The 12,781-nt window shown below is 43.2% G+C and overlaps 2 protein-coding genes across 2 annotated transcripts; one reads left to right on the top strand and one right to left on the bottom strand.

The window, feature by feature from the left end:
* Positions 1 to 1,446: 1,446 nt before the first annotated feature.
* LOC132380505 (histone H2AX-like) lies at positions 1,447 to 1,827 on the top strand. Its single transcript, XM_059949362.1, has one exon. The coding sequence runs from the start codon at positions 1,447 to 1,449 to the stop codon at positions 1,825 to 1,827; it is 381 nt and encodes a 126-aa protein (XP_059805345.1).
* A 1,120-nt stretch (positions 1,828 to 2,947) lies between these two features.
* LOC132380525 (histone H4) lies at positions 2,948 to 7,222 on the bottom strand. The gene is made up of 2 exons (XM_059949403.1): positions 7,161 to 7,222; positions 2,948 to 3,345 (listed from the first exon to the last, which is right to left on the bottom strand). The coding sequence occupies exon 2, from the start codon at positions 3,257 to 3,259 to the stop codon at positions 2,948 to 2,950; it is 312 nt and encodes a 103-aa protein (XP_059805386.1). The 5' UTR covers positions 3,260 to 3,345; positions 7,161 to 7,222.
* Between the last annotated feature and the right edge of the window lie 5,559 nt (positions 7,223 to 12,781).

The raw sequence follows: 12,781 nt of genomic DNA, 5'->3' as shown, positions 1-12,781 counted from the left end.
AGGCTCGGAACCATCAAATGCTCTTCACATGCCAAGCCTTTCAAAGGTTCATTTAATGTCAGAGAAATGTACACAATATACATCCTGAAATGGTTTTTCTTTGCAACCATCTATGAAACAGTGGAGTGACCAAAAAATGAATGACAGTTAAATGTTAGAACCCCAAAACCACCCCCAGCTTCCCCCTCTCGTCCGTAAGCGGCAGCAAACAACAATTCACCTCCCCCAATGGCAAAAATAAAGTACACCTTTCTATTCCAGAATTATTTTTGAATTTCCTTTGAAACCTCTACGATATCAGCACATCTTTTCTTAGATAATGGTCCCACAACTGCTCATTGTGAGGACTTACGAAGCCTCAACATTACATCCCTGCTTTTGTATTCTCATCTCCAAAGCTTCAAACTGCAAATTAAACTTTAGGGAATCTTGCACAATCACAATTTGCTTTGCACCTCGATTTTTTGAATATTCTCCCATTTAGAATAGCCTATGTTTTTCTATTTTCTAACAAAGTGCATAACCATACACTTCCCGACACTGTATTCCACTCCTTTACACTTTCTCTTCATCTGTCGGTCCTTCTGCAGACTGTCTGCTTATGTAACACTATCTGCCCCTCTACTTATCGTTGTATCATCCACAAACTTGGCAAAAAGCCATCAATTCCATCCTCTGAATCATTGGCGCAAAGAGAAGCTGTCCCAACACATAGACTAGTGGAACAGCATCAGCCTCTTGCCTCTCTTTCACTCTTTGTATTTCAGAAGAAACTTTTCCTCTATAGTATTATTGGTTAGTTTACATTCCGATTCCATTGTTATGACTTTAGTTTCCTTTTCCAATCCTCTAACCCCACTATTTTTTGCTCTATTATATGCCCTTTGATGTATTTACCTTTTATTTTGCCGTTGTCTTCCTTTGTCCCCCTTTTCATTGGGGGAAAAAAACTTCAGGCTAAACTCCAGTCGCAGTTTGAAAAGAGTAACTTACTTATAAACTGATGCGGTTCATACATTGAGCGCGAACAAAACTTTATTCGTCGAAATAAATCGGCGAATTAAATCACGAGATATTGTTACAATAATAGCTACACTTAAATTAAATGCGGCAGACTTCAGAAATGGGTGAATGGAAAGACCAAGTCGACAAAGAGACCTGTATGAGTTGATTTTACATTAGGTTGAAACAAAGGATTTTTGGCGGGCTGTTTCAAATTCCAGTTTATTTTTTGGAGAGTGGCGGTTATTTTTCGCGCTTCTGCTGCCCTTTCTTGATTGGTGAATAAGGCAGCTCTCCGATTGGATTACTTTTTCTTTCCAATGATATGAAACGTTGTTCCACCAATTATAAACGATCTTCGCGCATTCTCCCAAAACATACAAGAACACTGAGGGCAGGAAGCATTTCCTCATTCGCTGTGAGAGTTTTGCTGAGATTGTGAAAATGAGTGGGCGAGGAAAAACCGGTGGCAAAGCTCGGTCCAAGGCCAAGTCTCGATCGTCTCGGGCAGGGCTGCAGTTCCCGGTGGGCCGTGTTCACAGGCTCTTGAGGAAGGGTAACTATGCTGAGCGGGTGGGTGCAGGCGCCCCGGTCTATCTGGCTGCTGTGCTCGAGTATCTGACGGCTGAAATCCTTGAGCTGGCCGGCAACGCGGCCCGGGACAACAAAAAGACCCGCATCATCCCCAGGCATCTGCAGCTGGCCGTCCGCAATGACGAGGAGCTTAACAAGCTGCTGGGAGGGGTGACCATCGCTCAGGGCGGGGTGCTGCCCAATATCCAGGCCGTGTTATTGCCCAAGAAAACCGGCGGAGCCAGCAAGTGAAGAGACAAAATCTGACCCAGTGACCCAAAGGCTCTTTTCAGAGCCGCTTACAGTGTCTGTGGAAGGGCTTCTCTACGGATGTCATGAGCCGGGGGAAAGGGCTCAGGTTCGCACTAGATTTTTACACAAATTGTTTGGCAAGATGCATTAAAATTGTCTGCTGCTGTGAAGCTCGCAGGGTTAGTGGTGAGTGTACAGTCTGAGAAAGCGGAGCTGGGTCTTCCGCCGGCTGTTGGAGTTGATCCGCCCCATTAAGGCTGCATTTATGCTATTGATGTCATGGATTTTAAACAGCTGGTTTTTCCCCACAATTGCGTGCGAGGTAAGCGTCATCTGTGCCCAGCTCCCGATGTGTATGACTCGCGGTCGGACTTCAGTCAGTTCGAAATGAGTCGCTGTCATTGGGAATAGTGATTTTTGCAGAAACATAAAATTTATCCTAACTTTATTTACATTTGCAATATCCCCCCCCCCCATTACCAACTATCTATACCACACCTCTGCGTTCAAAAATACCTAAATATGTACCGTAGGTGGAGGTGGAACTGTGTGGTGGTTTCTTTCGAACTTAACATTTTTGGACAATTTTTACTGTGCCCATGGTCTGTTTTCCTTTTTATCAATTATGATATTGTCTGCACTGTTGTAAATATATGTAACTATGTGGTTTAGTGTAGGTCTTGTAGCTTTAAGTTTTTGGTTTGTTGGATGGTAGAGTTGGTCTCCTGACTTGGTGTGCCTGGGTAGTCTTGTTTTGTCTGGTGTGTTCAGAGCTTCATTCCAGGGAACGCGTTAAGACGGCAGCGCGATATTAATACACAGCAGCCTCTCCGGACTCTGGATTTGGGTATTACCAAACGTTATGTGGATTTTCTGGTGTAGTCTGGTTTGACGTGAGCTTTTGTGATATCATTCTGGAGAACGTTGTCTCATTTTTTAACTGCCTTGTGTTTGTGGCTTCTAAATTACAATAAACTGAACTGAACTTAAAGGAACTATGAACAAACAAGTTAGCTTCGCCGATAAAATTACAAATAGCATCTGGGTCACTGCTCTCTGTGAGGTGGTGGGCGGCTCTTAGAAGAGCCTTTGTGTTGTGTTCAGGGGAACGGAGGTTTATTCAACCGCCGAAGCCGTAGAGCGTGCGGCCCTGGCGTTTCAGCGCGTACACCACATCCATGGCGGTGACTGTCTTGCGCTTGGCGTGCTCCGTGTAGGTGACGGCATCACGGATCACGTTTTCCAGGAAAACCTTCAGTACACCGCGGGTCTCCTCGTAGATTAGACCAGAGATCCGCTTAACGCCGCCACGGCGAGCCAGACGGCGGATAGCTGGTTTGGTGATGCCCTGGATGTTGTCACGGAGCACTTTACGGTGCCGCTTGGCTCCGCCTTTGCCGAGTCCTTTGCCTCCTTTTCCTCTGCCAGACATATTACCGCTTCACTGCAGACGCTGCTCAGTGACGAACTGACTGCTGCTGTCTTCTTTTATACACAGAGCTCCGACCTGCCCGAGAACTGTGCAAAAAGAGTGGCAGGAAGGGGTGGAGATAGAGTGACGCACAACGAGGTGTAGAGAGAGACGGGGAGGGATGGAGACAGGCTGATTTATACTTGTTAGACGGACGGGCATTGAGAGACCGGCCTCTCACTTTCCTGTCTACAACCGCCAATTCTTGACAGTTTATCCACAACGGGATACAATCTGTAAGATTACCACCAAATTCCCTGGGCAACTGAAGCCGTAACCTCTTGAGATTTGTCCACAATTCTCCGACAATTAAATGATAATCGTCAGAACACCACTAGTCACCGGCAGCCAACCAGAAAAAGCTCCCTTTATTCCAAATCTGTGCCTCCTGCCAAGCAGCCACTGCTTTATTCATGCTAGAATCGTTCCTGTAATACCATGGGCTCGTAGCTCGTTAAGCAGCTTCATGTCTGGCACTTTCTCAAAGGCCTTCTGAAAATCCAAGTGCACAACATCAACAGATTCTCCTTTGTCTGCCCTGCTTGTTATTTATTCAAAGAATTCCAACAGATTTGTGAGGCAATATTTTCCCTTGAGGAAAATCAGCCTTTTTTATCATGTGCCTCATTCTTAATAATCAATTCTAACATATTCCCAACGACTGAGCTCAGACTAACTGGCCTATAGTTTCCTTTAGAAACATAGCATACAAAATACAGGTTTGCTGTAGCACAATACAGGCCTTCACCCACAAAGCTGTGCCAAACATGTACTTACCTTAGAATACACAAAGTACAGTGCAGATGCTGTGGTCAAATCAACACATACAAACAAGCTGGATGAACTCAGCAGGTCAGGCAACATCCGTTGAAAGGAGCAGTCAATGTTTTGGGCCGAGACCGAATGCTTCCCAACCTGCTGAGTTTATCCAGCTTGTTTGTCAGTGTTGATCCTTACCTGAGAACTACATAGGCTTACCTATAGCCCTCTAATTTTTCTAAGCTCCATGTATCCATCCAGGAATCTCTTAAAAGACCCTATCATTTCTACCTCCACCACCGCCGCCGGCAGCCCATTCTATGCACTCAACACTCTCTGCATAAAAAAAAAACTTACCCCTGACATCTCCTTTCCAAGCACCTTAAAAATTGCCCTCCTGTGCTACCCATTTCAGGCCTGAGAAAAGGCATCTAATTATCCACAATATCAATGCCTCTCATTATCTTGTACACCTCTATGAGGTCACCTCTCATCCTCCATTGCTCCAAGGAGAAAAGGGCAAGTTCACTCAAACTATTCTCATAAGGCATGCTCCCCAATCCAGGCAACATCCTTGTAAGACTCCTCTGTACCCTTTCTATGGTTTCCACGTCCTTCCTGCAGTGAGGCAAGCAGAATTGAGCACAGTACTCCAAGTGGGGTCTGACCAGGGCCCTATATAGCTGTAACATTACTTCTCGGCTCTTAAACTCAATCCCACAATTGATGAAGAAGAATGCACCGTATGCCTTCTTAACCACAGAGTCAACCTGCATAGGTTTGAGTGTCCTATGGACTCAGGGCCCAAGATCCTTCTGATCCTCCACACTGCCAAGAGCCTTGCCATTAATGCTATGTGCTGCCATCATATTTGACTTACTAAAACAAATCACCTCACACTTGCATACCAAGCCTTCTTACTTTTTCAATAAGCCTTGCATAGGTACCTTATCAAATGCCTTGCAAAAATCCATATACACTACATCTAAGGCTCTACTTTCATCAATATGTTTAGTTACATCCTCAAAAAATTTAATCAGGCTCATAAGGCATGACATGCCTTGAACAAAGCCAAGCTGACTATGCCGAATCATATTATGCCTCCTCAAATGTTCATAAATGCTGCCTCTCAGGATCTTCTCCATCAAATTACCAACCACTGAAGTACGACTCATTGGTCTATAATTCCTGGGCTATCCCTGCTCCCTTTCTTGAATATGAGAACAACATCCACAATCCTCCAGAACCTCCCCTGTCCTCATTGATGATGTAAAAATCATCGCCAGAGGCTGAGCAATTTCCTCCCTTGCTTCCCACAGTAGCCTGGGGTATATCCCATCAGCCTCAGTAACATCCAACTTGATGCTTTCCAAAAGCTCCAGCACATCCTCTTCCTTAATATCTACATGCTCAAGATTTTCAGTCCAGTGCAAGTCATCCCTACATTCACCAAGATCCTTTTCTGTAGTGAATACTGAAGATAAGTATTTATTAAGTACCTCTGCTATCTCTTCCGGTTCCAACACTCTTTTCCACTGTCACACTTGATTGGTCCTATTCTCTCATATCTTCTCCTCTTGCTCTTCACGTACCTTTAGAATGCCTTAATCCCATCTGCCAAGGACTTCTCATGGCCCCTTCTGACTCTTCTAATTTCTTCTGCCCTTCTCCCTTCTTGAAGAGTGACACTTGCAAATTTTCAGTTTTCGAGAACCATTCCATAATTGAGTGATTCTTGAAAGATCATTACTAGTGCCTCCACAATTTCTTCAGCAACTTCTTTCAGAACATTGAGGTGTAAACCATCTGGTCTATTTACCTTTAGACCTTTCAGTTTCCCAAGAACCTTCTCTCTAATGATGGCAACTTCATACACTTCATGACCACTGGAAATTCTTCCATACTGCTAGTGTCTTCCACAGTGAAGATTGTTGCAAAATATTTCTTCATTTTGTCCTCTATTTCCTTATTCACGATTGCCTTAAGCTTCCTAATCAATTCCAGTTTGTTGCATAACATGCAATCCAGAATAGCTGATCCCTAGTGTGCTCCTGCATGAACTGCTCTAAAAGGCCATCTTTTAGGCACTCTAGAATACCCCCTCCTGGAATCTAGCACCAACCTGATTTGTCCAATCTACCTGCATATTGAAATCTTCCTTGACTATTGGAACATTGTCCTTTTGGCATGCATTTTCTATCTCCCATTGTCATTTGCAAAGGGCCTCCTTCTCCTCCTTATACAACTCCTATCAGGCTCATTTTACTCTTCCAGTTCCTTAGCCCTAACCATAATGATTCAATGCCTTTTTGACGCTATGTCATCTCTTTCTAATGATTTGATTTCATTTTATACTGAAAGGGCAGCACCACCCACTCTGCCTTCCTGCCTGTCCTTTTGGTATAATGTCTATCGTTGGACATGAAGCTCCCAGCTATAATTTTCATTCAGAAATGATTCAGTGACACCTACATCATATCTGCCTATCTGCAATTTTGCTAAAATTTCATCTACCTTATTCTGTATACTGTGCGCATTCAGTCCTGTGTTCACTCTTTTCAATTTTGTCTGCCTTTTATGTTGCAAATTTGCCCCATCAGCAGACTCTTCTCACTATACATTGCCTCTGTTTGTAAATCAGCTACCTCATCTTCAGTACTATTAACCACCTTCCCTATGATACCTCTTGCAGTGATATATATGCAGCTCAGCACACTAGTTGCCCCATGCTTAATCTTTTAATTTCTAACTTACGTCAAATCTCCATAACTTCTCCACTTACAACCGTGTAGTATGATCAAGCCTTCCTGCTAGGATATACATTCCCCTCTAGTTCAGTACAAACTGGGCCATTTGTACCAGTCCCACCTTCCATGGAAAATAATCTAATGATCATAAATGTTATGCCCTCCCTCCTACACCAATTCCTTAGCCACATATTAAACCAGCTAATCTTCCTACTTCTGGCCTCACTAGCATGTTCCATGGGTAACAATCTGGAGATTACGACTCCGGAGGTCCTGCCATTTAACATGGCACCTAACTCCCTGAACTACCGATACAGAACCTTGTCACTCATCCTGCCCATGTCATTGGTACTTACGTGCAGCACGACTTCTGTGTGGGAGCCAGGATGGGAGGAGGTTACACAGGACCAGAATCAGGTTTATTATCACCGAGATGTGACATGAAATTTGTTAACTTAGCAGCAGCAGTTCAGTGCAATACATAATCTAGCAGAGAGAAAAAAATAATAAATAAAATAATACATAAAAATAAATAAACAAGTAATCCTATTGTGTATATTGAATAGATTTAAAAAAACATGCAGAAGCACATATACAGTATATCTAATAAAAAGTGAGGTAGTGCCCAAAGCTTCAATTTAATTTAGGAATCGGATGGCAGAGGGGAAGAAGCTGTTCCTGAATCACTGGGTGTGTGTCTTCAGGCTTCTGTCCTCCTACCTGAGAAAAGGGCATACCCTGGGCACTGGAAGTCCTTAATGATGGATGCTGCCTTTCTGAGACACCACTCCCTAAAGATGTTCTGGGTACTTTGTAGACTGGTACCCAAGATGGAGTTGACTAGATTTACAACCTTGTTTTGGTCCTGTGTAGTAGCCCCTCCATACCAGACAGTGATGCAGCCTGTCAGAATGCTCTCCACGGTACAAATGTATACGTTTTTGAGTGTATTTGTTGACATCCCAAATCTCTTCAAACACCTAATAAAGTATAGCCACTATTTTGCCTTCTTTATGACTACATTGATATGTTGGGACCAAGTTAGACACCTTGATACCCAGGAGCTTGAAGCTGCTCACTCTCTCCACTTGTGATCTCTCTGAGGATTGGTACATTTTCCTTTGTCTTACCCTTCCTGAAGTCCACAATCAGTTCTTTTGTCTTACTAATATTGAGTGCCAGGTTGTTTCTGCGGCACCATACCACTAGTTGGCATATCTCACCCCTGTACACCCTCTCATCTGAGATTTTATCAGCAATAGTCGTATTGTCAGCAAATTTATAGATTTCAAGGAGGAATGTAATCCCAACAGTGAGAATGGGAAACCTGAGGCAGGGAGGCGGTGCAGTAAAGCACAGACAGCCACTCACTGTTCCTGGTCAGCAGTCAGGATGAGAAGAGGCAGATGCCTACAGTGGAGAAAAAGTCAACTCCCCCAGTCCATCCCCACATCTACATAGCAAAGGGAAAGAGCAAGGAGCAGCTCAGCGGATCCATTTGCCACCTTCTCCATCCCTCTCCATCAACCTGCAAACCATAGAAGCTAGTACATCACCACTCACTTTGCAAAACAACATGAGATATGGACTGACCCCACCTCAGTCCCTGCCACACTGCCAGGAGTGAAGACTCACCTCCAGCCCCAGGTCCCGGTAACTCCTGCAACCTCTGCCCAATGGCTAAGCATCATTCAAGCACACCAAGCACTCTTCTGGAAAGTATTCCACCACAGTCCCATTCACATTTGTATCAGTACAACCCCATATAGTACTAACATCATTAACATTTCCATACCTTATTAACCTATCTCTTCCACTTCCACCCACACCCTCCAAACCATCAGGTGTTAAATTTCCACAATGGTCATGAGGTATTTTTTTCCAATTTTCAACCACAGTTGACTCATAAACAGCGCCAATTTCCAAAATTCCGTGGTATCCTAGTTTTGACAAAGGTAGCCACTGCTCTTCCGTTACCAATTTTCCAATCATGTCTTCCATCAATGTAACCTTCTGCATGTGATAAGGATTTTTTTTCTGTCTTTCATTACCAAACAGCTTCGACCTTTGTAGCGAGTTTAGATTTTTTTATAATAAAATTATTACAATTCAAATTACAATTTAATTAATGTACATGTTTGATTATGCATATAGGGTACTGTGATTGCAAGTGTGATTTAAATATAATGTATTTGGTACATTCTTTTTTTTGATTCATAATATATATCTTCGTGTACTCTGTATTCTTCTATGTAAAAATTAATACAAATATCAAAGAAAAGCTTGTATTGTAAAACATGGTCAAGACCACGACCAGGTTTCCTGTACACATATAACATCAAGATTATTTGGTAAATACACACTGGGCCATTGCGACACCACCATCAAGAATGCCTACCGTGCTATTCCATACCCTCACTTCGGGATGTCTGATCACCTAGCTGTACTTCTACTCCCTGATTATAGGCAGATACTGAAGACTGCAGCACCAGCAGTGAAGACCAGAAAGGATTAGACAAGGAAAGCACAGAAGCACCTATGGGACTGCTTTGAATCAGTGAACTGGACAGTATTCAGGGATTCATCTTTGAATCAGGATGAATATGCTGCGGTTGTTACTGACTTCATTAAAACCTGGGTGTGCCTACAAAGACTTACTGTACATTCCAAAACCAAAAGCTGTGGATGAACCAAGAGGTGCATCATCTACTGAAAGCTTGGTCTGTGACATTCAGATCTGGTAACACAGGCCCTGTACCAGAAAAACAGGTATGATTTGTAGAGGGCTATTTCAAAAGTGAAGAGGCAATTTCTAATGATGTTGGAGGCGATATCAGATGCACTGTAACTCTGGCAGGGTCTGCAAGACATTACTTCCTCCAAAGTGAAACCCAACAGTTTGAATGGCAGTGATGCTTCACTACCAGATGAACTCAATGCCTTCCATGCACGCTTTGAAGGGCAGAACACGCCTACAGCTGTGATGATCTCTGCTGCACCTGATGACCCCGTTATCTCCATCCCAGAGGCCGATGTTAGACTGTCTTTAAAGAGAATGAACCCTCACAAGACAGAAGGTCATAGTCGAGTAACTGGTAAGATTCTGAAGACCTGTGTCATCCAACTAGCAGAAGTATTCAAGGCCATTTTCAACCTCTCATTACTATGGAAGAAGTTCCCATTTGCTTCAAAAAGGCATCAATTATACCAGTGCCAAAGAAGAATAATGTGGGCTGCCTTAATGACTATCAGCAGTGATGAAATGCATTAGAGAGGTTGGTTATGACTAGACTGAACTCCGGCCGCAGCAAGGACCTGGACTGATTGCAATTTGACTATCGCACAGTAGGTCAATGGCAGATGCAATCTCAATGGCTCTCCACCTGGCCTTAGACCACCTAGATAACAGAAACACCTACATCAGTATGCTGTTCATCGACTATAGTAGCTCAGCATTTAATAACATAATTCCCACAATCCTGATTGAGAAGTTGCAGAACATGAGCCTCTGTACCTGCCTCTGGAATTGGATCCTCAACTTTCTATGCAGCTTGGTGATAACATATCCTCCTCGATGGCACACCACAGGGGTATGTGCTTAGCCCACTGCTCTACTTTCTGTATACACGACTGTGTGGCTAGGTATAGCTCAAATACCATCAACAAACTGCTGACGATACAACCATTGTTGGTAGAACCTCAGATGGTCATGAGAAGGTGTATAGGAGTGAGATATGACAACTAGTGGAATGGTGCTGCAGCAAAAATCTGGCACTCAATGTCAGTAAGATGAAAGCTCATTGTGGACTTCAGGAATTTAAGACGATGGAGCACATACCAGTCCTCAAAGAGGGATCAGAAGTGGAAAGAGTGAGCAGCTTCAAATTCCTCGCTGTCAAGATCTCTGAGGATTTAACCTGGTCTCAACATGTCGATGTAGTCATAAAGAAGGCAAGACAGCAACTATACTTTATTAGAAGTTTAAAGAGATTTAGCATGTCAACAAATACACTCAAAAATTTATACTGTTGTACCTAATGCAATCATTCATATCACCTAAATTAACACTATCCAGCAACTTTTTTTTCCATCAAATTTAATCAAAAAGTGGGGGTAGTGTCATGACTAGCACAATGCTTTACAGTAAAGGTGACTAGGGTGCAATTCTCAACGCTGTCTGTAAGGAATTTATGCGTTCTCTTCCACCCCCCGCCCCCCCCATGACTGTGTGGGTTTCCTCCAGGTGCTCCAGTTTTTACCCACAGTCCAAAGACATACTGCATGGTAGGTTAATTGGTCAATATTACTTGTCCCGTGATTAGATAGGAATCACATCACATTTTACCCTTACAAACAGCTGCCAAACTTCTGGCGATGAAAACACCTCATAACTGATATAATTGAAACATATAACCCATATTACCTTAATTAATATTATCAGACAACTTTGTTCCATCAAATTTAATCAACACCGTTGAGCGGTCTATTCTAACTCTACCTTGAAACACATTTGGCATCCACAACTTTTCCCCAAAATAAATTATTTTTATCTAGAGACATTTCTGTGATTACTTCCCACTGTCATTCCATAAACTTACTTGGTGTTACTTTGTTTCTTACCACAGCTTTTAACTGCAAAGCTTTCGCACATTGGTTCCAAACGTTTAACTGTCATTCATACTTTGGGGCGCTCTTCTGTTTTTGTTGATGTTTGCAAAGAAAAAGAATTTCAGGATGTATATTGTATGAATTTCTCTGACATTAAATGTACCTATTGAAACCTATCTTTAAAGAACACTAATACCGCCTCGTCCCTTAAAGGTTTTGCACCCACAATATCTCTTTCAGTTTCTCTCTAGATACCCTCTCCCGAATCTGCTTCTAGATTCTCTTCCTTCCCACCTTTTTATTCTGGCATATTCCCTATTCCTTTCCAGTCCTGATGAAGGGCGCGAAATGTCGACTGTTTATTCCTTTCTATAGATGCTACCTGACCTGCCGAGTTCCTCCAGCATTTTGTGTGTGTTGCTTTGACTTCCAGCATTTGTAGAACTTCTTGTGTGTTTTTAAACTCTTCCTTCCTACTTCATTTAAATCCTGTTTTCTACCCTCCTCTTCCTTTTTTTAACGATTATCGTTAATTGTCACATGTGCTTTGAAACAGCTGGCAAAATGTCTCGTTTCCTTTTTTATTTAAATCCTGTCTACTTACCTACGTGACCGAACGTTAAACCACGACAATCCTCAATCTGTCGCTGATTTTCCCGTTTCCTAGAAACATGCCACTCGCATTGCTCCATACAACTCATAATATAGTCCGATCCTCAACAGCTCTGCTTCCGGTACCGGGACTTGCCCCCTCACTGGCCGGTTGCTGGGGGATGGCGGCAGGACTCCGATCGCTTTGTGATGTCGGCTCACAAATTGTTCGGCAAACGCAGTGCCTCGCGTGATTGGAGCCAAAAGAGGGGCGGAGCAAGCTGCCAATCAGAGGAGCCGTTGAGACCTATCGTAAATCACTTAATGAAGCTTTCTAACAAAATAGGTTCTTCATAGGGAGATATTTCCATGCAAAAGCGGTATCTGGGGAAGGAAATCGAAACTAAGCAAAACTGTACTGGTAGTGAAGGGGTTAATGGTGAGGTGGATGTAATGGTAGTGGAGAGGTAAATGGGTGGCTGTGTTGATCACCCTGGAAGCTTAAGAGAAGCAACTATTACTGAGTTTAGTGCTGATGCTGTGTTGCCTCTTCTCTGATTGGAGTCGGACAAACAGTCCATACGCAGATTAAGGATCCTTCATGATATTGCTGGCTTTCTTTTGGTATCTTTCTGCTATATGCCTTTGATAGCTGTTGACCCCAGGGGATCACGGGTTTGCACCTCTGGTGGACTGTGTTCTCTCCAGGGCAGAAGCCTGTGTGTGATGATTTGAAGGGCTGGCTGTTGCCCAGGCAGCAAGTTCCCTCTCTCCGCGT

The sequence above is a fragment of the Hypanus sabinus genome, chromosome 24 (genome assembly GCF_030144855.1).
Source record: "Hypanus sabinus isolate sHypSab1 chromosome 24, sHypSab1.hap1, whole genome shotgun sequence".
Classification (NCBI taxonomy): Eukaryota; Metazoa; Chordata; class Chondrichthyes; order Myliobatiformes; family Dasyatidae; genus Hypanus; species Hypanus sabinus.
Note: the sequence above shows the minus strand (reverse complement) of the source record. Positions and strands in the feature narration are given on the sequence as shown.

Bases quoted from the DNA above. Each gene is read 5' to 3' on its own strand.
- LOC132380505 (XM_059949362.1), top strand. From the start codon at position 1,447: ATGAGTGGGCGAGGAAAAACCGGTGGCAAAGCTCGGTCCAAGGCCAAG.
- LOC132380525 (XM_059949403.1), bottom strand. From the start codon at position 3,259: ATGTCTGGCAGAGGAAAAGGAGGCAAAGGACTCGGCAAAGGCGGAGCC.